The 25,442-nt window shown below is 45.9% G+C and overlaps 1 protein-coding gene across 1 annotated transcript in view; it reads right to left on the bottom strand.

The window, feature by feature from the left end:
* Positions 1-25,442, bottom strand: part of LOC117410241 (titin-like) — a 368,958-nt gene that overhangs the window by 324,485 nt on the left and 19,031 nt on the right. Inside the window, exons 2-5 of the mRNA XM_059018553.1 lie at positions 18,289-18,349; positions 18,092-18,133; positions 7,510-7,803; positions 317-595 (exon numbers count right to left, since the gene is read on the bottom strand). Coding sequence (XP_058874536.1) covers positions 317-595; positions 7,510-7,803; positions 18,092-18,133; positions 18,289-18,349 — 676 coding nt within the window. The remainder of the gene's footprint in view (positions 1-316; positions 596-7,509; positions 7,804-18,091; positions 18,134-18,288; positions 18,350-25,442) is intronic.

Raw genomic sequence — 25,442 nt, 5'->3', positions numbered from 1 at the left:
GGAGGCATGTTAATAGCACATCTCCAGGCTTAACTACAGTTTTACCATCGGTACATGAATCAGGCCCAAAGAGCAAAAAATAGGAAAGTATGGATTTTAGGAAAAAGCTCCACAGTTGGATTGCTAAACAGCTGTGTGAAAACACACAAACACATGCACAATACTTGCTGAAGGCTAGTTAATACAGTGCATAGTGGCCAACTACTCTGTTGTAATTTTGCTGTGATTCAAGATCATTTAAAGTTTCTAATACAGAGGTTATTAAAGAGAGCAACATCATTCCATGTTTTTTAACAATGAATATCTCTTGACTCACCTTTCACAGTCAGTGACACAGAATCACTCTTTTTCTTCACCCCCGTCCCTGCTGCCTCCACCTCACACTGGTAGCTCCCTGTGTCGCTCAGCTCTGCCGCTGGGATTGAGTATGGATTCCGTGATCTAGCTTCTCTCACATTCCGATTTTCTTTGCTATAGCGGTACTGCAGCAGTGCACCCTGTTTATTTGTCTTAACCCCACATTTTAGAGTCACAGTCTCTCCCTCCCACACTGAGACACCAGGCATCACTGTCAGAGCAGGGCTGGTAAACAACTCTAAGGAAACAGAGAGAGAAAGAGGCCTTTTCATAAACAAGGTTGGGGGGAGTGAGTATAAAAAGCGATTTTTTTTGCATTTATTTCTGTTTTGATATCTTCCAGTTCATTTAATTGTTCTTCATCCAAATCGGCATGTCTACTTAATACTTTTGGGATGTTTTTTGCTAGTAATTGGTCACTCAGTTTTATACAGTATTTTTTTATTATTATATATTCTGCTTAGAGATTCATCTATAAAAAAAAAGTGTTATTCTATGACCTGAGGGACCTTAAAATACTTCCTGAAAGTTTTGTTGAAAAAGATTGATGTTTGGACAAATTACAAGACAGTGTTTCACCTGAGTGATTGAAATTACATCATAAACGTTTATTCTCGGGGACTTTATAAGCAATAATGGACACAACTTGATTATTTTCATAAAAGAAATATTTATAAAGAAAGTAATAGTTCTTTATTCCTTTATTATCAACGTACCTGATAAATTTAGTTCATGAAACATTATCTGCTTATATCCACACTCATTTCTTGATCTTTATAATGTTGTATAAACATATATATTAAAACACATGAGACAGAATAAATGTTCTAATATAACTAAGTCAAATATATCAGATTTACAGTGTTTTCCTGTTTTTTTCTCAGCTGTAATTCCTGTGTCCTGTTTTGTTTCTGCGTGCTGCTATAAAATGTCTCCACTCTTTAAAAATTAAATGCCCATCTCAGTGACAACACACGACAAAAACCATAAAACAATCAGGCTGTGAAATCCTTGAATATCCCTCCCCTGTCCAATGATATGCACGTGCAACCTGCACTGTAAAGTATGGTGGCCCAGTAAACCAAATAAACAAGGTGTGTTTTTAATCGTGGTTACATGATCACGGCCCTAAAAGGTTAATATACTGTACAGGTAGTGCAACTGAAAAAAGTATTAATTGTAGTGTGAAACTGTAATCACTTTAACTAAAATCAGGGATTGTGTGAATGCTAATATCCTAGCCATACATTTTCTCTGTGCCTCACATGCAAGGAAAAACCAAACATGTATATTTTTAATCTCACTAAACAAATGATTTGTCACAGAAAATCATACACCGCATGTAATTCACATTGCTGTAGCTCGAAAGAAACAGACATACAACTCTTTGTAAGTAACTCATGTAACAAACTTAAATTAGAGCGGGACGGCAGCTCCACCCCCCCTGGCTCTTGGGACGGCAGCTCTACCCCCTCTGGCTCTCGGGACGGCAGCTCCACCCGCCCTGGCTCTCGGGACGGCAGTTCCAACCCCTCTGGCTCTCGGGACGGCAGCTCCACCCCCTCTGGCCCTCTGGACGGCAGCTCCACCCCCTCTGGCTCTCGGGACGGCAGCTCCACCCCTGGCTCTCGGGACGGCAGCTCTACCCCCTCTGTCTCTCGGTACGGCAACTCCACCCCCTCTGACTCTCGGGACGGCAGCTCCACCCCATCTGACTCTCGGGACGGCGGCTCCACCCCCCCTGGCTCTCGGGACGGCAGCTCCACCCCCTCTGGCTCTCGGGACGGCAGCTCCACTCCCTCTGACTCTCGGGACGGCAGCTTCACCCCTGGCTCTCGGGACGGCGGCTCCACCCCCTCTGACTCTCGGGACGGCAGCTCCACCCCCTCTGGCTCTCGGGACGGCAGCTCCACCCCCTCTGGCTCTCGGGACGGCAGCTCCACCCCCCCTGGCTCTTGGGACGGCAGCTCCACCCCCTCTGGCTCTCGGGACAGCAGCTCCACTCCCTCTGACGGCAGCAGCTCCACTCCCTCTGACGGCAGCTTCACCCCTGGCTCTCGGGACGGCGGCTCCACCCCCCCTGGTTCTCGGGACGGTAGCTCCACCCCCTCTGGCTCTCGGTACGTCAGCTCCAACCCCTCTGACTCTCTGGACGGCAGCTCCACCCCCCCTGGCTCTCGGGACGGCAGCTCCACCCCCACTGACTCTCGGGACGGCAGCTCCAACCCCTCTGACTCTCGGGACGGCAGCTCCAACCCCTCTGACTCTCGGGACGGCAGCTCCACCCCCTCTGGCTCTCGGGACGGCAGCTCCACCCCCTCTGGCTCTCGGGACGGCAGCTCCACCCCCTCTGGCTCTCGGGACGGCAGCTCCACCCCCTCTGGCTCTCGGGACGGCAGCTCCACCCCCTCTGGCTCTCGGGACAGCAGCTCCACTCCCTCTGACTCTCGGGACGGCAGCTTCACCCCTGGCTCTCGGGACGGCGGCTCCACCCCCCCTGGCTCTCGGGACGGTAGCTCCACCCCCTCTGGCTCTCAGACGGCAGCTCCACCCCCTCTGGCTCTCGGGACGGCAGCTCCACCCCCTCTGGCTCTTGGGACGGCAGCTCCACCCCCTCTGGCTCTCGGGACAGCAGCTCCACTCCCTCTGACTCTCGGGACGGCAGCTTCACCCCTGGCTCTCGGGACGGCGGCTCCACCCCCCCTGGCTCTCGGGACGGTAGCTCTACCCCCTCTGGCTCTCGGTACGGCAGCTCCAACCCCTCTGACTCTCGGGACGGCAGCTCCACCCCTGGCTCTCGGGACGGCGGCTCTACCCCCTCTGGCTCTAGGTACAGCAGCTCCACCCCCTCTGACTCTCGGGACGGCAGCTCCACCCCTGGCTGTCGGGACGGCGGCTCTACCCCCTCTGGCTCTAGGTACAGCAGCTCCAGCCCCTCTGACTCTCGGGACGGCAGCTCTACCCCCTCTGTCTCTCGGTACGGCAACTCCACCCCCTCTGACTCTCGGGACGGCAGCTCCACCCCCTCTGGCTCTCGGGACGGTAGCAGCGGGGAAACCCGCAGGCATGCTCCCTCTGCTGGTGGCGGTGATGGAGGTGGAACCAGCAGGTACTCTCCCTCTGCTGGCGGAGGTGGGAACAGCAAGTCGTCCTCCCACTCAGGCGCAGGACGTTCAGGCTCTTCCCACTCCAGGTCTGTGTCCTGTAAGACCTCCAGGCAGAGGTGCTCCTCATGCCCGTACTGCATGCAGTGGGTGCACCACTCCTCCATCCCATGTCTTCCTTCCTCTCTGCCTCCTTCTCCTCACCTCTGTTTGGGTGGGGCAGATGGCCACTGTGTGCCCAAACTCCCCACAACCAGGGCACTACTCATCTGGGCCGATGTCCCTCGGTGGCAGCTGTTGCTGCTGCCTCTTGCAGCTCTTACTCCTTTTTCCTCCCATCCTCTTTTTTTTTTTTTTTTTTTCCCCCAACGCTCACAAAAAAACTTCACTATTCACAAAAAAAAAGTCCTGCAGTACTGCTCTGAACCTCCTGGAGGTGCTATATCCCACTGCTAACACCACATGTGACAGGATGGCGCAAGGGATGAGGCCCAGAGACAGACTGCAGTTCAAACAAAAGACTTTTATTTAAAACAAAAGACACAAAATAAACAGACACGAGGGCCAAACAAAAAGGTTCTTAAACACAAACAAAAAACACAAAGTAAAAACTTACAGAAATAAGGCTTCCAGGCTGAGCTTTGCCTTCACTGGCTTGCCAAATTAACAAAAAAACAGCACACAAAGAACAAACACACTTGCTTCCTCAGCTACCTCTCCCTACTGAGAGGCTGAGGCCTCCTTTTATGTCAGGTGGCTGGGTGCTGATTGATTGTTAAATACTCCCACCTGACACAATAAACCTGGGCAGGGAGGGAAATTTAACCCCATCCCTGCCAATATTTACAAAGGCAGAGCCCTGCTCTGCCACAACAAGCTATATTATCCTGTGCCTACAGCCAGCTGCACTGTAGATATTAGCATGTGACAATTCATTTGAAGGAGATACTGAGGTAAGAGTCCCACTATCATGGTAAATAAGGGTGGTGTTCACACAAATGATTTAACTGTGAGAGAGCTGATTCGTGGAATTTGTCATCAGGCCATTCATGAATCACAGCGGAAGCAAGTAGTAAAGTTTGGAGGCATGTTAATAGCACATCTCCAGGCTTAACTACAGTTTTACCATCGGTACATGAATCAGGCCCAAAGAGCAAAAAATAGGAAAGCATGGATTTTAGGAAAAAGCTCCACAGTTGGATTGCTAAACAGCTGTGTGAAAACACACAAACACATGCACAATACTTGCTGAAGGCTAGTTAATACAGTGCATAGTGGCCAACTACTCTGTTGTAATTTTGCTGTGATTCAAGATCATTTAAAGTTTGTAATACAGAGGTTATTAAAGAGAGCAACATCATTCCATGTTTTTTAACAATGAATATCTCTTGACTCACCTCTCACAGTCAGTGACACAGAATCACTCTTTTTCTTCAGCCCCGTCCCTGCTGCCTCCACCTCACACTGGTAGCTCCCTGTGTCTCTCAGCTCTGCCGCTGGGATTGAGTGCTGATCCTGTGATCCAGCTCCTTTCAGATCTCCATTGTCTTTGCTATAGCGGTACTGCAGCTGTGTGCCCTGTTTATTCATCTGAACCCCACACTGCAGAGTCACAGCCTCTCCCTCCCACACTGGACTCAGAGGGGTGAATGTCAGAGTGGGTGTGGTAAACAGCTCTGGAGAAACACAAGAAAATACAATCATACATACAATACATCGTCATATCTATTTTTAATTGAAAGGAAATAGAGCTACAAAGTAGTTTTCCTTTGCTCTAATACTGAGATTTTTAAAATTATTTTTCTCTATGGTTGGCTCCCATCTTTCTTACAGGCTCAGTTCAGTCACTCACCTGAAACTTGTATCTTGACAGCATTGCTGTATTGTGAGTAAAACGTGTTCCTTTCCGTCCAGCTCGACAGCAGTACTCTCCACTGTGGGACAGAGCAGCAGCACTGATTGTGTATCTGGCTACAGTTCCACTGCTGCTGTCAGTCTGGTACACTGGAGCTCCCTGCCTGTTTTTGAATACTGTCTGGACATTCACTTTGTGCAACACACCATTTACATCACATCACAAGGACAAAAAAAAACTGGCTTCATGTGCTCTTTCCTATTCTGCCATCTATAACACAGTCAACTCTCGATCATCCGTGGGTGGATTATCTGGTTTGCGGATCCGTGCCAGCAGAAAAAATGATATACATAACAGTACCCATGCGCGGTAGAGCAATGTCAGTCACTCAGTGCCATTGTGAATGCAAACATGGCTGCGAATAAACGTAAACGTGTGGTTTTGACGATTGGAAAATGGATCGTGCAAATGTAACTGGCTCACATAAACTTTGTGTAATTGGCAAAGTGAAAAAAACACGCTCATTTAAAGGAACAGAAGCCTCTAATATGCCGGTGGATTATTTTATTCAGAAATCGGCGTGGATGGATTGTGACATTTTTAAAGAATGGTTTAGTAAAAGGTTTGTTCCACGGGTTCGAGAGCACCTCCAGTCAAAAGGCTTGACTTGGAAAAGGCTGTCCTGCTGCTGGATAATGACCCTTCTCATTCTCATGAAAGTTTTCTCAAATCCAAAGATGGCAACATCATTGTACAATATTTACCACCAAACATGACTTCTGTGATATAGCCTATGGACCTGGGAGTGATTGCATGCGTCAAGAGGAATTATTGAGTTGGACTGTTAGAAAAGCATGTTAATGAAGGAAATGATTGAAAATCTTTTTGGAAGAAGCTGGCAGTTCTGGATGCAATTCATGAAGTGGCTAGAGTATGGAATGAAGTGAAACTAGTTACGATGATCAGATCATGGAGAAAAATATTGCCAGAGGAAAGTGATGAGACAGAGATCAGAGAGGAAGAAATCTCAGCAGAAAGCCTTGGAGAAATTGTGCAGAAAATAGAAGGAGGTGAAAATGTCGTTGCTGAAAATATTGAGGAGTGGCTGAATAGTGATCGCGATGAAGCTGGATATGAGTTGCTTACTGATGAAGACATTGTGAAGCGTGTCCAAGGACAGACCACCGAGTCCAGTGAAAGTGAAGGGGAGGAGGGGGATAACCTGATTCTGCAGCATTGCGTTTCTCACAGTACAGCCCTCAGGTGTGTTGAAACTCTGCTTGATTATGTTGAGCAGCAGTATGACACATCCTTTAATGACAAACTATTTCTGAGAGTGATTGTGACGAAGTGCCCGCCCCTGTGTGTATTTTGTGTGTTATGTGCTGTATGTTGCGTGCATGTGTTAATGTTGGTGTATAGTCATTGGTACACGGGATATAAATGGGTGTGTGCAGCACGAGTATTTAAAAATGTAGATTTGTATTTAGGCACAAGGAGGGCACAAATCACTTCACGTGCTGGTTAAATGTAATATGTGAGCACGGGGTTGCACGTAATGAATTCACGTGCTGGGATTCAAGTGAATAATTAATTAGTAATTGAATCCCAGCACAACAGTATATATAGAGACACGTAGCTCTCACTCGGGGTTGTGTGTTCGGTGAGTGGAGAACGGGATTGGAGACGGAGGGAATTGTAAGCGTAAAATAAGAAAAATAGAAGCTCACCGTGTTTGTCTGTGTAGTACGTTTTGTTTGTCTGTTTATTTTGGCTCAAGTGCTGTGTCCTGTTTTTGTGTTTAAAACCTTTTATTTTCTGTTCTGTTTATTTATTAAATGCTGAGCGAAAGCATTCGCTCAGCTCCACCAAACTCTACCTCTCGTTTTGTTTATTTATTTCCTGGCTCTGGTCTGACGCCACCCACTCCGGCCGTCTTTGTGACAGTGATACAAACAAATATTAGAAAAAAAGAAAGCCAATCAACGAGACAAACAAGCATGACTGACTACTTTAAAAAACTATAAACTAAGTACAAACTTTGAATGAGTTTTATTATGATTTGCCTTATCTGTGTTTTTGTTTTATCTGTGCAACCAGTCCCCCCCATTACCCTGGATAATCGAGAGATGACTGTAGTAACAATTGAGTTGTACCAAAAGATTACTCCTCACACGCATTTCAGTTACTCACCTGATACTTGTACACTGACAGCACTGCTGTAGTCTGAGTCAAATGGTTTGCTCCCTCTTTCAGCTCGACACCAGTACTCTCCACTGTGGGACAGAGCAGCAGGACTGATTGTGTATCCGGCTCCAGTTCCACTGCTGCTGTCAGTCTGGGGTGCTGGAGTTCCCTGACTGTCTTTGTACCAGAGATATCTCCAGCCATCAGAGTCCCCCTCAACCACACAGCTCAGAGTCACTGTGTATCCTTCAGATATCTCTCCTGCAGGCTTCTGGGTCAGGACAGGCTTTGGCTTGCCAGCTAAAATAGAGGAGACAACAGAATTAGGGGAGTGCACATTTCTCTCTTTCATTCAAAGAAAAACTTTACCCACTAGATTCTGTAATTGTTCATTTGAAACCACTTGTTATTATGTAACTACTGTAGCTACTTTACATGTGCATGTGTAGTCTCAGAGGGACAAGGAATACCTTCCCAGTGTGTGTTTGTGAAAGGATAGAGGGAGACAGAGAGGGGGTTCTCAGTCTCATTGATGAGAAAGCAGGAACAGTTCAGTGTAGATTGAGGAATCCTCAGTGTGTGAAGGTGACAGAAATGGAATGGAGGGGCAGACAGCACTGACACCGACGAGAAGGAAAGAAGGGCATAGGAGCAGAGTAAATAGAGGAACTCCCTCAGTGTGGTTGCAGGGAGAAAGAGAGGGGGCTGCACAAGGAGGTTAAGTGACTTGCTTAGAGTCACACAGTGAGTCAGTGGCTGAGGTGGGATTCGAACTGGGGACCTCCTGGTTACAAGCCCTTTTCTTTTACCACTGTACCACACAGCCTCTATCTATATCACTTTCGCTTTATATATACAGTATATACAGTATATACAAACAGATCAACACTTTACCAATAACAAAGCTAGATGGTGGTTTTAAATTGAAAGGTTAGATTTTTAAGTGTACAAACAAGCCTCCCAAAAACACAGCTCTCACTGTGGGCAGACTGGCAAGGATGGCATGGAGGGGCACAGCAGATCTGCCAGTCCTCACTGCAGATATACAGTATGTATGTGTGACATTTAAAGACATGGGTTTTGTTTACTGCACATCAAAAAACCATTACGCCTTGCTTAAAATGTGATGTATTAATCTATTAATAAAACAGTATTATCCCTGTGCTGCAATCATTTTTTAAATATATTTTTGAGGTTTCAAAAACCCTGTATCATAAAGGCATCACTGGGTGAAGCACTGTTTCAAAAGGGCATGCATGCAAATTTTCCAAGCACGGATTATATTTCCTCCCAAATATCTAAAATGCCATCCATGATAGGCTCTTAGTTTATTATTATTATTTGTTTATTTAGCAGACGCCTTTATCCAAGGCGACTTACAGAGACTAGGGTGTGTGAACTATGCATCAGCTGCAGAGTCACTTACAAATACGTCTCACCCGAAAGACGGAGCACAAGGAGGTTAAGTGACTTGCTCAGGGTCACACAATGAGTCAGTGGCTGAGGTGGGATTTGAACCGGGGACCTCCTGGTTACAAGCCCTTTTCTTTAACCACTGGACCACACAGCCTCCTAAGTTAAATTATGATACATTATGGACACCTTCAAAAGCAAATAATGTAAATGTTACGTCGGCCCTGATTGGTTTAGGTTTTGAGATCTTCAAGTAAAGGGAAGAAATGTGTTTTTTAATCTTTCTGTATGTCCTCTACGTACTAAGGCCTACACTAGCAGAAAGCTTAGACTTTCTACTTTTCATTCCTGATACAAACATCGAGAAAGACTCTGAAAAATGAAGTTTGAAAAAGGGTGGCACTAGAAAAACTTGATTTCACGGACCCATGGCAAAGGCCCATTTTGCGCATCATCACTGACGTTTTGACTGGCTGGGCTTTTAAATCAATGAAGAAGATACGATAAGCAAAAAGAAAAATAAACTGCACATGGTATGTCTTCTTCAATTACTATACTATACTTAGATGTGTATGTTTGACTTTAATACTTTTATAAAATGGAACAGTTTCAATATGCTGGAGATGACGATATTTTCTGAAATAAAAAGGCAGAAAGATTGTGCTTCACTAATTAGTATTCCATTTACAGTACCCGACGAGTTGAAAACTTCCAAATTCAGGAGCAGCGCTGCTCTCCGTAGAGGCAGACCCGCCAGCTGCCCGGATTGCCCAGCGTAGTTAGAGCTTTACTCAGGGGTGAAATATATTGATGGATAAAAGGGGGTTAGTAATTACCCATTGTGGTTTAATCAAATTAGGGTAAATAACACAGGAGCCATTTTACAGTACAATCTATTGCAAGTGTGTTACCTTTAATTAAATAATTGACACAGGAAACTAGAAATATATTTTTTTGTGAACAAAAACAAGCATCCCAAGGAGCATAATCTAAGGGAATGTGGGAGGGAGCTGTTAATCGCTACTCTCACTAAAACCACGAACGCTAGCATTGCCATTTCAGCATGGTCTACCAGGGATTGCACTGTTTAAAAGGGACTGGACGGTAGCTACAAGGATTGAAAGGGACACTACTGTTCTAACTACTTGTTTATAAAACAGTGTACTTACTGGTAGGAAGATAGCCAGCTATATATAAACTCAGCCAGGAAGCAGGGGAGTTTTTTTAGGTGTTTGCTTTACCTGAGGCTAGAGCCTATGTTGAAGCCTATTAAGACCCTGTTATTATGAAGACAAATAATTTCTGGACATTGTTAATAGTTCTATTTATTTTCTCACGCTAATACTTTTGTTAGTTTTTTCGCTGTTCATAATAAACGTTCAGTTTTTGCACCCTCCATCTTGGACTTCCTGCCATGCTTTCTGTCTACCATTACAGCAGCTATTGGGCAACCTCACAAGTGGTGTTACAAGTGCTTGTGGCTAGCAGAAGGCTTACGAAGACAAGCAAGGTCAATATCTTGGAAGAGTTGCAAATACCAGAAACCGGTTAAGAACAACAGGGAGCTGGAAAATGTGATGGCATTGCCCAAAATAGAGTTCAGAGGGAGGGGAGGAGGGCGCTGTTGCAGCCACGTGCACTGATGAAGTCCCTGTTCCACAACCATGATTCTATGGTTGCTGAGCAGGCTGTAATGTTTAAGGTTTTCCTAGATGTCCAGAGGGTGCAGGAGGAGAGCCTAGAGAAAGAAGCGGCCTGCCAAGACCAGAGGTGGAAAGCCATGCCGCATCATTTCACCCAGCTTCAAAGTGAAGTTGTGGGCCATGGTCGTGCATTGCGGGAGGAGGAAGGATGTGAAGATGGTCAGGCTGGATCAGCCCCAGGGTCATCCTGTACCCGCAAGCATTAAGGGGAATGGAGAGAATCTCACTTACAATAGGACCCTGAAGAGGACATCAGGCAGTTTTAACCACTTTTGAAAGGATGGCAGCTGCTTACGGATGACCAGAGAAGGACAGGAGAATACGATTAGTGCCATTATTAACAGTTACGGAAAGCCGTAACTGCTTACATGGCTGTGCTGAAGGATGACACTGGACTGTGGAAAAGTAAAGAAGCAATTTTAACAAAGTATGAGATCAGCCCAAAAACTCACGCTACAGTACGATACGGGTCCTTCCTGGTTCAAGGCTTAACCATCAACAAATGAACAGATCACCAAGCTATGCCCCCTTATGTACCTTCAATCATGCCCCCTTGGATGGCATCCTATCAGCGGCTGCCATATCGTTTCCCCTCCGGGTCGATGATTTAGTGTAGCGTAGCTCTGCTCCCTTTCTAGATGGCCGACTTCCACCTAATCCTAATTGTCTGGCCATCCAGTCCAAAGCACTCTGTTCCCTTTTCCTAACGCCATCACAGGTTGGGATGGAGATTTATTATTATTATTATTACACTATGTAACACAATTTTTGTTCCTGGGTAGTAAGTGTTATTTCCTAATTGCTTATGCCTCAAAAGTATAGAAAATGGCTATTATTCCCCACAAACTTTGCTTTTGTGACCAGGACAGTGATATTTTGAAATTTACCAATTTCCAATGAGAAAACGGGTGAATTTGTGTCTTTTCGTTCACATAAAGTCAGAAAAAAACAACATATGAATCCAAATTAACATGTATTTATACTAAAGTAATACAAAAATGACTACAAAAGATTTAGAAGTGAGTAGTTTTTCGAGATTTACGATTATACTGTAAATCACTTTCACGAATCAGCCCCCAAATGTAGTCTCCCATCATGTTCTCGTTATACTGTCCTTGGTAGCGGCGTTCAAAGTCCAGTATATCCTGGTGGAAGCGCTCGCCTTGCTCCTCCGAGTACGCTCCCATGTTCTCCTTGAATTTATCAAGATGAGCATCAAGGATATGGACTTTGAGGGACATCCTACAGCCCATTGTGCCGTAGTTCTTCACCAGAGTCTCAACCAGCTCCACATAGTTTTCGGCCTTGTGATTGCCCAGGAAGCCCCGAACCACTGCGACAAAGCTGTTCCAAGCCGCTTTCTCCTTACTAGTGAGCTTCTTGGGGAATTCATTGCACTCCAGGATCTTCTTTATCTGTGGTCCGACGAAGACACCAGCTTTGACCTTTGCCTCAGACAGCTTAGGGAAGAAGTGTTGAAGGTACTTGAAGGCTGCCGACTCCTTATCTAGAGCTCTGACAAATTGTTTCATAAGGCCCAATTTGATGTGCAGTGGTGGCATCAGCACCTTCCGGGGGTCCACCAGTGGCTCCCACTTGACGTTGCTCCTCCCCACAGAGAACTCGGTCCACTGTGGCCAGTCCCGCCTGTGGTAGTGCGCCTTGGTGTCCCTGCTGTCCCAAAGGCAAAGATAGCAGGGAAACTTGGTAAAACCGCCTTGGAGACCCATCAGGAATGCCACCATTTTGAAATCTCCTATGACCTTGATGCCATCTCAGAAAAATGCAGATATGTATCCACTTAGGCAGCTGGAACTAAACTGAACTGGTGGGCTTAAGGCCCCTGTATTTATACTACTATTTATATTACTGGAAAGTTCTAGAAAGTTCTAGAAGTTACTCCAAGTTTACTCAGCACTGAATCTATCTGGAATGTTCTGGAAAATAGGTAAATTTAAAAATATCACTGTCCTGGTCACAAAAGCAAAGTTTGTAGGGAATAATAGCCATTTTCTATACTTTTGAAGCATAAGCAATTAGGAAATAACACTTACTACCCAGGAACCAAAAAAAAAAAAAAAATTTGTTACACGGTGTTATTATTATTTATTTTCTTAGCAGACGCCCTTATCCAGGGCGACTTACAATTGTTACAAGATATCACATTATTTTTTACATACAATTACATTATTTTTTATTATTTTTTTTTACACAATATTTTTACATACAATTACCCAGTTATACAGTTGGGTTTTTACTGGAGCAATCTAGGTAAAGTACCTTGCTCAAGGGTACAGCAGCAATGTCCCCCACTGGGGATTGAACCCACGACCCTCTGGTCAAGAGTCCAGAGTCCTAACCACTACTCCACACTGATTTACCACCAAGAATCATTATGTTTCTGTCACAGGAGGTAAGAATAAAGGTGAGATGTGTGCATAGATCGCCTATGCGTCTCTTGGGGGTAGATATAGAAGTGGACCGAGGTAAAGCAGAAAGCCTAAAAGCGTAGAGATAAATGTCAGAAATGTCAGAACACAATTACAATTGGATTAGCAGTCTGAATTGCCCGAGCCATCTCTTCCAGTAGACTGGGAGGTTCCCTAACATATACATAGCTCGTCTGCAGAAAAATGATAGTACTCTGAAACCGTTGTTTAAGAAAGTGATTGTGATTGACGGGGAGAACCAGAAGTCAGAAGGGTTACGTTTTAGAGATGAATTGTATTTGACAGAACATGGGATTTTATACCGTAGGTATGAGCCTGCAGACAAATTATTTTTCCAAGGTCACTTAGTGTCTTTAGAACATTCAATACCTTGATCTAGACATTTGGGAAAGAACAAGATTTTAGCCAGGATAACTCTTTTTTTTTGGCTGCGTTGCTATGGTGATGTTACAGATTTTTGTAAAAGATGTCCAGCGAGTCCAGCTGGTGTTTGATCTGTCCGTGCACTCTTACAGCCATTGTCCATTATTAATGCTCCTTTTGAAAGGATAAGAATGGATGTGGTAGGGCCGTTGGAGAGGAGCAAGTCAGAGAACAGATATGTTTTAGTGATTTGCAGTTATGCTATACGCTACCCAAAGTCATTTTCATTGAGGGATATGAAGGCTGGGCAGGTAGCACATGCTCTAGTTCAGTTATTTTTAAGAGAGGGGGTACCCCGCAAGATCCTTGCAGACAAAGGTACCAATATTTTGACCAGGTTTATAAATTGCTAGGGATTTGACCAGGTTTATAAATTGCTAGGGATTGAGGGTTAAAGACCACCCCTTATTACCCTCAAAGAGATAGCTGGTTGAATGCTTTAACAAGACCCTGAAGGGCATGCTGAGGAGGTTTGTGAATGAGATGGGAACTGGCTGGGAAAGAAGCTTAACAGGAATCGAAGACGGAGTCCATGAACATCTTGGCCTATGTATTGAAGATGAGGAATCGTCTGGAACAGATGACTGCACTGGTCTGTGAATATATATAGCAAGCCCATAGATATCAGAAGGGGTGGTTTGATCAGTCTGCCAGATCTCAGATTTTTGAGCCAGGCCAAAAAGTGTTGCTACTATTGCCAACTCACGCTAGCAAGTTGTTAGCAAAATGGCAAGGCCTGTATGAGGTTCTCCATAAAATGAGCCCTCTCACCTATGAAGTGGTCATGCCAGATCGCAATAAGCCAAAACAGCAGTTCCATGTGAATTTGTTGAAGGAATGGTTGCCTCCTGCAGAATCCCTCAATACCACCTTCACCATGCAAGATGAGTATTGCAGCAGATCCATGCAGCCTGGCCTAACTGTGAATCTCCGGAAGTGTGCTCTTGCCAAAACCAAGGCCAAGCACCTTGGTTATGTCCTGGGGAATAGAGTAATCTGGCCTCAGGTGGTAAAGGTTGAAGCAAGCTGGACCTGTCCTTCACCCACGACCATGAAGAAGGTGAGATCTTTCTTGGGTTTTGTAGGATGGTATCACCATTTAATCCCAAACTTCTCTGCTCGAGCTGTAGTGTTAACTAACCTTACCAAAAAGAGCAAATCCAACAAGATCATGTGGAAGGAGGCATGTGAGCGAGCCTTCAACGACTTGTAGGGGGCGTTGTGCCAGGATGCATTACTAGAGTCCAGACTTTGAGAAACCATTCACCATCCAGACGGATGCATCTGCCGTAGGACTGGGAGCCATTACATGGAGAGCTGGGTGAGCAAAGACCTGCTGCCTTTTAGCTGAAAATTGTTTCCCAGGGAAACCCGGTATTCGATCATGGATAAGGAATGTTTGGCTATTAAGTGGGCCTTATATTCCTTAAAATATGACCTGCTTGACTGTGATTTTATCCTAGAGACGGACCATCGGGCTTTGCAGTGGCTGGAAAGAATGAGTGATAACAACGCTTGCAGCACAAGGCGGTGATGTAACAGGGCTACTTTTATGTATTGGTTCCTAGGCAACTAGGTGTTTTTATGTGTTGTTATAAGTGCTTTGTTTTATGTGTCATGTTTCTTTTTTTTAATTGATTGATTAGTGATTTATTGGATAATTTATTTGCTTATATAAACTGCCTATTTGTTTGATACGGGGCGAGAGAGGAAGGACCGACAGGTGCGGGGGACCTGAGATTCGGTGTGCTGCTGTAGATGAGTGTTCTGGAGACGCGCTGTTTCTGTGTCTGCGGTGTTAGAGTCGTGTGAGTATATTTCAAAAATGTCCGCTAATTCGAGAGATAGTCTGTTGAATAAAGCTCCGAGACGTGTGGTTAAATCCCGGTCTCATAAGTTTTGTTTTGTTAGATTAAAAGTGTTCCAGCAGCAGGTAAAAATCTCCACACCTTTTGGATTTGTTTACTAATGCTACACCGCTGTGTCCTTCTCCTCTCATCTGGTTTAAATGGGGGGAAACGTCTTTGTCTTAAACATACTTTGCTGGCCAGCAATTAAGAGTGGGGGAGGTATTGTTTCTTTGTTTGTTAAAGCAGATCAGTCCGTTTCGTGTCCTGTCCTCGGCGCACCGGAAGGTAATTGGTTGTTTTCTTGTTATTTTATTTTTTTATGATGCTTGGTGTGTTGTAGACACGGTAGTTAAGTGATTTATATTGTATTACGTTTTTGCTAGTTTTTTGAGTGTATGTGTAATGAGTTGTTGATATTTTGATTATTGTTTGGTTTGGGGTTAATCGGTGCGGTTGAGGGTAGTAGTCACCTGATTGACCTGCTAATTAGGTAATGTAATTTTTATTGTGATGCCTTTTGTTAACATTGAAGTCTTGCCAGTCTATTAACAACTAATTAACCCCCAATTTATGTTGTTCCTTATTTTGCTGCTAAACCTAAACTTTGCTGCCAATTGTCTTAAATATAATTAAACTTGTATTTTGTTGTTGAACTGTTCTCATGTAGTTAATCCTGGTATATTGCTGCTAACGTTCCCTAATACTGTTAAACCCTGTGTGTATTAACAATCTGGCTTTTGTTGTAGAACCCTTGCTGGGAAGAGCTATTAACAACCACCTACCACTTTTAATGAGAGGTGCAATCGCTGCTATATGTTGGTCTAATACCCCATGCTTTTAAATACTGTTGCTAATGACTGGCTTTAATTTCCCCTCCTTGTTTTTAGTAAAACTGTTTGCATTTTATTGTATAGTTATTTAAACTGATTTATGTAAACCTTAGATCATTGTAATAAAGCTTTGGAACTTTTATTCTGCCTCTGTCATTCTGTTGTCATTCCTGGTCACTTTGCCTCTATTCCAAACCTTTTGAATTTAGTTTAGTAGTGCCCCCCTAGTGGCGGTGTTAGGACTCATTGGGTGTCACTGGGAGGCTGCTACAGTACTTGTAAAATGCAACCTTTTAAGTTTACTCGGGCTGGAGTACAGAACAAGATAGCAGACTTCCTTACCCGCATTCCCGAGAGTGAGAAACCGGAGGTGGAAGGGAATGTGTGAGGGAGCTGTTAATCGCTACCCTCACTAAAACCATGAACACTAACATTGCCGTTTCAACTGGAGTCCCCCAAGGGTCAGTCTTGGGTCCTCTCCTGTTCTCTCTCTACACCCGCTCCCTGGGCCCCCTCATCGCATCCTATGGTTTCTCATACCATTTCTATGCTGATGATGCTCAGATTTTCCTCTCCTTCCCCACCTCTGACTCCACCATCTCCTCCCGTATCTCTACCTGTCTGTCTGCTATTTCCTCCTGGATACACTCGCATCACCTCAAACTCAACCTCTCTAAATCTGACCTCCTTTTCTTTCCCTCCTCCTCCCCCTCCTCTGATCTCTCTATCTCTGTTCCTCTGGAATCTACCACACTCTCTCCCTCTTCCTCAGCTAAGAACCTTGGAGTCACCCTGGACCCCTGCCTCTCTTATTCCCAGCACATCTCCACTCTGGCACGCACTTGCCGATTCTTCCAGAGCAACATCCGAAGAATCCGACCCTTCCTCACCAACTATGCTACCCAGCTCCTGGTCCAGGCCCTGGTACTCTCCCGCCTAGACTACTGCAACTCCCTCCTGGCTGGCCTCCCTGCATCCGCCACCCGTCCGCTCCAGCTCATCCAGAACTCTGCTGCCCACCTGGTGTTCTCTCTGCCTCGCTTCGCCCACGCTACTCCACTACTCCGCTCGCTCCACTGGCTCCCAATCACCGCTCGCATCCAGTTCAAGACTCTTGTACTAGCCTACAGATGCCTTGACCAGACTGCACCCAGCTACCTCCAGACCCTCATCTCTCCCTACATCCCCACTCGACCTCTCCGCTCCGCCTGCACTAGAAGACTGGCTCTACCTCCGCTACGCTCCCCTGCCTCCAGAGCCCGCTCCTTCTCCACCCTTGCTCCGCAGTGGTGGAATGACCTTCCTACAGATGTCAGGACTGCCCAGTCCCTGACCACATTCCAGCGCCTCCTTAAGACTCACCTCTTCAAACAGCATCTGTAGAACTCCTCTGTTTGTATCCTGGGACACTATCACCCTTCATGTAAATGTGCTTTATTTTGCTCTTATCTGCCCCCTATTTTACTGCATTTAATCCTGAATACTGTAATCTGCCAAGTGTTTAACCTGTAGCACTTTGTATTTAATCACATCCTGATGTAACTATCACTATTTAATCATATCCTGATGTAACTATCACTATTATCTGCTGTATTATTGAATTTTGGTTTGTCACACTTGTACTTTGCTTGAACAAAAGTTATTGTATTTCTTGCTCTTATTGTATTACTTGTATTGTAACACTTGAAATGTATTTGCTTACGATTGTAAGTCGCCCTGGATAAGGGTGTCTGCTAAGAAATAAATAATAATAATAATAATCATGGTCTACCAGGGATTGCACTGTTTAAAAGGGATTGGACGGTAGCTACAGGACTGAAAGAGGCACTAATGCTCTACTTCTACTTTTAATATTTAAATGCACATTAAAACCATATATAACGTACTGTGACCAAAACCTTATAAAACAGTGTACTTACCGGTAGGAGAGGTAACATGAGTTGGAGTTGTTGCCAGGAGACCTATGAAAATAAAAAAGAGTTAGAGGAATCTTGGTGAACACAGCAAAATGCGAATATACTTTTAGTGAAAGTGCGCGCACTTTTATTAGAAGAATATCGCAGGAGGGTTTGTGTTTCAAATACAAACTACAAAGAAAAAACAAAAAAAAGCATACCTTTTAAATTTGGCCTTGATTTGTTTGTTAGAGACTTGTTTGAGCCGCAGCGTGGAATGCGCTGAGCATTCACAGGCACAGGCAGTTATACTGGAGCTCATGAGAGCGAGCTCACTGCTCTCAATACGTGGGGGAGGGGGGATTAAAGTTTAGTACTAGTGTAAGAGAACTATGTTAGAAATAATATTAATACGCTTTAAAGAAAAGAAGTGGAATGAAATGGTCATTCAAATGTATTTTATATAGTTTCATGTAAAGTATGGACAATATGTGTTTAGCATATATTTGTAAATAGTTATACATGTATGTACTTCTCACTTGGTTGAGCTTAGGGGGAGGGGCTGAAGATAGCCAGCTATATATAAACTCAGCAAGGAAACAGGGGAGGAAGTTTTTTTGTGGTGTTGCTTTACCGGAGGCTAGAGGCAATGTAATCCTATGTTGAAGCCTATTAGGACTCTGTTATCGTGCTGCATATTCGTCATTTCTGTTAATAGTTCTATTCATTTTCTAACATTTATCCTTTTTGTTATTTTGTGCTGTTAATAATAAACGTTCAGTTCTTGCACCGTCCGTCTTTCTGTCTTCTATTACAGCAACTGTTGTGCAACCTCACAGAATGTCATATCAGATTGAATGGTTCTTAAACATGAAGCTGAGAGAAAGTTCTCATTGTATACTCTGCATTCGCGTAGGGCATGAGAGTTCAAGGTAGGGTGACATTAACCACAAAAATAACTTTTGTAAGAGCAGAGTGCAACTGTCGACAATGCATATGAAAACTACACAAAAAGATGTGTGTATCAAAATGAAAGGTGACGAGATTTTGGGGTAAAAAAACAAAAGGTGTCAAAGTTGTAATTTCTATACTAAAAATGTATAATCTGCTCTTTTACCCCAATATGTAAATCATCTCTAAATGATTTTTAGATTTCAGTTTTTTTAATCTTGCTGATATCCAATAAGCTGCTGCTGTTAATGGAACTATCCTTGTGTTGTGTCTGTGATGGTGAACCTATTTTAAAGACCTTGATCTCCTTGAACCTAAATACTATTTAAATTGGAGACTACTTGACTGTCCAAAGCTAAACTGAATATGTGAAAAAGATGGTTGATATGAGGTTAAAACAATATGGCAGAGAAATGGTTAACTTCTAATGGATACCCGCTTTATTGGAACTTTACTGAGAGCAGTGTACCAACTGTAAATCATTAAAGAATGCAACTCAGACAAAACCAACATCTGTTAATTAAGTGTATTTTGTCTTTCAAGTAGTAAAAAGACAAAAAAAGTCATAATTTAATATTTAAGCATCTGTGGTATTTAGATCTGCCAATGTTTTCATCAGTTGAATCGACCCACAGTCTGAAAGCTAGTGATTTCTATCATGAATGTGGTAGACGTTGAAACAATGTGGCACTGAAACATTAAGACAATAAGGGCCATATTTTCCAGTTTTCCAGAAACACATAAAGTCACATGACCTCAAAATGGCAGCCAAATTGGGTTAAATCAATGTCACGGTCAGATAAGAACATAAGAAAGTTTACAAACGAGAGGAGGCCATTCAGCCCATCTTGCTTGTTTGGTTGTTAGTAGCTTATTGATCCCAGAATCTCATCAAGCAGCTTCTTGAAGGAACCCAGGGTGTCAGCTTCAACAACATTACTGGGGAGTTGGTTCCATACCCTCACAATTCTGTAAAAAGTGCCTCCTATTTTCTGTTCTGAATGCCCCTTTATCTAATCTCCATTTGTGAACCCTGGTCCTTGTTTCTTTTTTCAAGTCAAAAAAGTCCCCTGGGTCGACATTGTCTATACCTTTTAGGATTTTGAATGCTTGAATCAGATCACCGCGTAGTCTTCTTTGTTCAAGACTGAATAGATTCAATTATTTTAGCCTGTCTGCATACGACATGCCTTTTAAACCCGGGATAAATCTGGTTGCTCTTCTTTGCCTTTTTGTAACGAGGTGACCAGAACTGAACACAATATTCAAGGTGAGGTCTTACTAATGCATTGTAAAGTTTTAACATTACTTCCCTTGATTTAAATTCAACACTTCTCACAATATATTCAAGCATCTTTTTGACCTTTTTTATAGCTTCCCCACATTGTCTTGATGAAGACATTTCTGAGTCAACATAAACTCCTAGGTCTTTTTCATAGTTCCCTTCTTCAATTTCAGCATCTCCCATATGATATTTATAATGCACATTTTTATTGCCTGCATGCAATACTTTACACTTTTCTCTATTAAATATCATTTGCCATGTGTCTGCCTAGTTCTGAATGCTGTCTAGATCATTTTGAATGACCTTTGCTGCTGCAACAGTGTTTGCCACTCCTCCTATTTTTGTGTCGTCTGCAAATTTAACAAGTTTGCTTACTATACCAGTATCTAAATCATTAATGTAGGAATAGCAGAGGACCTAATACCCTGGTTACACCACTGGTTACCTCGATCCATTTTGAGGTTTCTCCTCTAATCAGTACTTTCTGTTTTCTACATGTTAACCACTCGCTAATCCATGTGCATGCATTTCCTTGAATCCCTACTGCGTTCAGTATGAGAATTAATCCTTTACGTGTGACTTTGTCAAAAGCTTTCTGGAAATCTAAATAAACCATGTTGTATGCTATGCAATTATCCATTGTTAATGTTGCATCCTCAAAAAAGTCAAGCAGGTTAGTTAGACACGATCTCCCTTTCCTAAAACCATGCTGACTGTCTCCCAGGATATTGTTACCATAGAGGTAATTTTCCATTTTAGATCTTATTATAGTTTCCATAAGTTTACATATAATAGAAGTCAGGCTTATTGGTCTGTAGTTACCTGGTTCGGTTTTGGCTCCCTTTTTGTGGATCGGAATTACATTTGCAATTTTCCAGTCTGTCGGTACAACCCCTGTGTCAAAAGACTGTTGCATGATCTTGGTTAGCGGTTTGTAAATAACTTCTTTCATTTCTTTGAGTATTATTGGGAGGATCTCATCCGGCCCAGGGGATTTGTTTATTTTAATTAAATCAATTTACAACAAATAACGCAAAAATATACAATAAAACTACATATTTCCCATGTGTAGGGCTTCCGCCCTGCCATACCCCCCTAGTTTACTCAACCCAATTAAAGGGATAATTAGGGTCAGCTGTTTGAGTACTTTGGTTAACAACCAGGCCTGATTTGGGCCAGCCCTGCCCAATATAAATCTGACTAACTTTGGCCCTTACCATCAGAGTGAAGTTGTCAGCACACAGGTTCTAGAGGCACATCATGCCACGAACAAAAGAAATTCCTGAAGACCTCCGCAAAAAGGTTGTTGATGCCTATCAGTCTGGAAAGGGTTACAAAGCCATTGTCCAAATGGAGAAAGTTTGGGACAGTAGTGAATCTTCCCAGGAGTGGCTGTCCTGCCGAAATCTCTCCAAGAGCAAGGCGTAAAATCGTCCAGGAAGTCACAAAGAACCCTAGAACAACATCCAGGGATCTGCAGGCCTCTCTCGCCTCGGCTAAGGTCAGTGTTCATGACTCCACCATCAGAAAGACAATGGGCAAAAATGGGATTCATGGCAGAGTAGCAAGGCGGAACCCATTGCTCACTAAGAAGAACATGAATGCTTGTCTCAAGTTTGCCAAAAAGCACCTGGATGATCCTCAAGCGTTCTGGAACAATGTTCTATGGACAGATGAGTCAAAAGTGGAACTTTTTGGCCGACATGGGCCCCGTTATGTCTGGAGAAAACCAAACACTGCATTCCACAGTAAGAACCTCATACCAACGGTCAAGCATGGTGGTGGTAGTGTCATGGTTTGGGGATGTTTTGCTGCATCAGGACCTGTACGCCTTGCCATCATTGAAGGAACCATGAATTCTGCTCTGTAGCAGAGAATTCTACAGGAGAATGTCAGGCCATCCGTCCGTGAGCTGAAGCTGAAGCGCAGCTGGGTCATGCAGCAAGACAATGATCCGAAACACACAAGCAAGTCTACATCTTAATGGTTGAAGAACAAGAAATTTAAAGTTTTGGAATGGCCTAGCCAAAGTCCAGACCTAAACCCCATTGAGATGTTGTGGCAGGACCTGAAACGAGCAGTTCATGCCCGAAAACCCACAAATGACACGGAGTTGAAGCAGTTCTGCATGGAGGAGTGGGCCAAAATTCCTCCACGGCGCTGTGAGAGACTAATCAATAACTACAGGAAGCGTTTTGTTGCAGTTATTGCTGCTGGCGTAACCAAGGTGGCGTAACCAGTTATTGAGTCTAAGGGGGCGATTACTTTTTCACACGGGGGCATTGGGTGTTGCATAACTTTCTTTAATAAATAAATGAAATACGTATCAAATTTTTGTGTTATTTGCTCACTCGGTCCCTGTGATGGGGTGCTAGCTCGCCCCTATAAATATGTGTTGTTTGTTATTGTTAGTTTTACTGTTTTCATTATGTTTTTGTGATTCTTGGTTTGTTTTGGATTGGCAGGGAGGGGGTTAAATTCCTCCCTACAAAATACATGTGAGAATGTGGCTGGAGCCTTAAGTGTTTAATTGTTAATTATTAGTTAATTGGGCTCCAGCCACAGACTATAAAAGGGCAGCTGAAACCCTTTGTTGGGAAGAGGAGTTTTTGGGTGAGTTTTGTTTGTTGGTGTGCTGTGCTGTGCTGTTTAGTTGAGAAAGAAACTGTAGTGAAGGCTAATGCCCAGCCTACATTTCTGTATTTTGTTTAAACCTTTTGTTTGGGCCCTTGTGCCTATTTATTTGATTATTTTTGTTTAATAAAGACCATTATTTTGCCCCTTCCACTGTCTCTGAGCCTCAAACCTCTGTCATCCTGCCACACGTGGTGTCAGAAGCGGGATAGCGCCACCTAGAGGCTCAGAGCAGTATTTTTTTTTTTTGAATTTTGAATTTTTTTGAATTTTTGAATTTTGGGATTTTTGGAGGTTTTTTTGGCGGTGCACAGAATGGGAAAAAAACAAAGGCAGCGAAGAAAGCAGCAGCTACCAACCCCGTCGTTGGCAGCCACCCCACCAACACCGCCTTCACCACCATCACGGGAGATCTGGGAGTGGTTGGTGCACCCCGAAGCGGACCTCTTCCACGACCTCCCCACAGCCCTCAGCATGCTGTGGTATCGAGATGGGGAGAGGTGGGAGGAGTGGGAGAGACAGCACCACCCGGGGTCCCTCCAGGAGATAGCCGTCATGGTCCTGGCATACCTGGCAATAGACATGGGGGAGATCCCCCTCCTTGAAGAAAAGGGGGGGGAGCCGCTGCCGTCGCCCAGAGAGGGGGAGCCGCTGCCGTCGCCCAGAGAGGGGGAGCCGCTGCCGTCGCCCAGAGAGGGGGAGCCGCTGCCGTCGCCCAGAGAGGGGGAGCCGCTGCCGTCGCCCAGAGAGGGGGAGCCGCTGCCGTCGCCCAGAGAGGGGGAGCCGCTGCCGTCGCCCAGAGAGGGGGAGCCGCTGCCGTCGCCCGAGAGGGAGGAGCCCGAACGTCCACAGCCCGAGAGGGAGGAGCCCGAACGTCCACAGCCCGAGAGGGAGGAGCCCGAACGTCCATAGCCCGAGAGGGAGGAGCCCGAACGTCCACAGCCCGAGAGGGAGGAGCCCGAACGTCCACAGCCCGAGAGGGAGGAGCCCGAACGTCCACAGCCCGAGAGGGAGGAGCCCGAACGTCCACAGCCCGAGAGGGAGGAGCCCGAACGTCCACAGCCCGAGAGGGAGGAGCCCGAACGTCCACAGCCCGAGAGGGAGGAGCCCGAACGTCCACAGCCCGAGAGGGAGGAGCCCGAACGTCCACAGCCCGAGAGGGAGGAGCCCGAACGTCCACAGCCCGAGAGGGAGGAGCCCGAACGTCCACAGCCCGAGGGGGAGGAGCCCGAGCGGGAGGAGTTGGTGCGTCCACGGCCCGAGCGGGAGGAGTCGGTGCGTCCACGGCCCGAGCGGGAGGAGTCGGTGCGTCCACGGCCCGAGCGGGAGGAGTCGGTGCGTCCACGGCCCGAGCGGGAGGAGTCGGTGCGTCCACGGCCCGAGCGGGAGGAGCCGGAGCTGTCTCTCCCTCCACCGCCAGCAGAGGGGGAACAGCCGGAGCTGTCTCTCCCTCCACCGCCAGCAGAGGGGGAACAGCGGGCGCTGTCTCTCCCTCCACCGCCAGCAGAGGGGGAACAGCCGGAGCTGTCTCTCCCTCCACCGCCAGCAGAAGATGCTGGAGGTCCCTCCCAGCCTCTGTACCGGCTGCTGAAGGGAGCGCGGGGACAAACTGCCCGGCGGCTAAGAGGCACCGCATCGCCCAAGGGTGTCTGCCTGTTCGCATCGCCTGGGGTTGCCTGCCTGTTCGCATCGCCTGGGGTTGCCTGCCTGCCCGCATCGTCTAGAGAAACTCTCAGTGTGCTTTCTCCTAGGGATGCTGGTCCGCCGTCGCCTGGGGTCGCTGCTGGTCCGCCGTCACCTGGGGTGGAGCTACTGTCCCGAGCACCAGAGGGGCCAGAGGGGCCAGCGTCGCCAGAGGGGCCAGAGGGGCCAGCGTCGCCAGAGGGGCCAGGGGGTCCCGCGTCGCCAGGGGGTCCAGAGGGTCCAGCATCGCCGGAAGGACCAGCGTCGCCGTTCCCGCCTCCGCCACCAGAGGGAGACGAGCTGCTGTTCTCGCCTCCGCCATCAGAGGGAGACGAGCTGCTGTTCCCGCCTCCGCCATCAGAAGGAGACGACCTGCTGTTCCCACGTCCGCCACCAGAGGAGCTGGAGTGGGCTCTACCTCCTGCTGCCAACAGAGAAGAGGAACTCTGGCCACTGCCACCCTGGCCGGAGGTTCCTGCAATGTTGGCCACGCCCAAGGATGCCTGCCTCGCATCGCCTGGGGTCGCCAGGGATCCTGCTTCGCCTGGGGTCGCCAGGGATCCTGCTTCGCCTGGGGTCGCCAGGGATCCTGCTTCGCCTGGGGTCGCCAGGGATCCTGCTTCGCCTGGGGTCGCCAGGGATCCTGCTTCGCCTAGGGTCGCCGAAGGTCCTGCTTCGCCTGGGGTCGCCGAAGGTCCTGCTTCGCCTGGGGTCGCCGAGGGTCCTGCTTCGCCTGGAGTCGCTGCCAGTCCTGAATGGCAGCAGGAAGTACTGTGGCCGGAGCCTCACAAAGGGGAGCTGCCGGCCACGAAGAAGGGGGGG

Source organism: Acipenser ruthenus, chromosome 60, assembly GCF_902713425.1.
Source record: "Acipenser ruthenus chromosome 60, fAciRut3.2 maternal haplotype, whole genome shotgun sequence".
NCBI classification, from domain to species: Eukaryota; Metazoa; Chordata; class Actinopteri; order Acipenseriformes; family Acipenseridae; genus Acipenser; species Acipenser ruthenus.
This window is presented reverse-complemented; position numbering and strand designations above follow the sequence as displayed.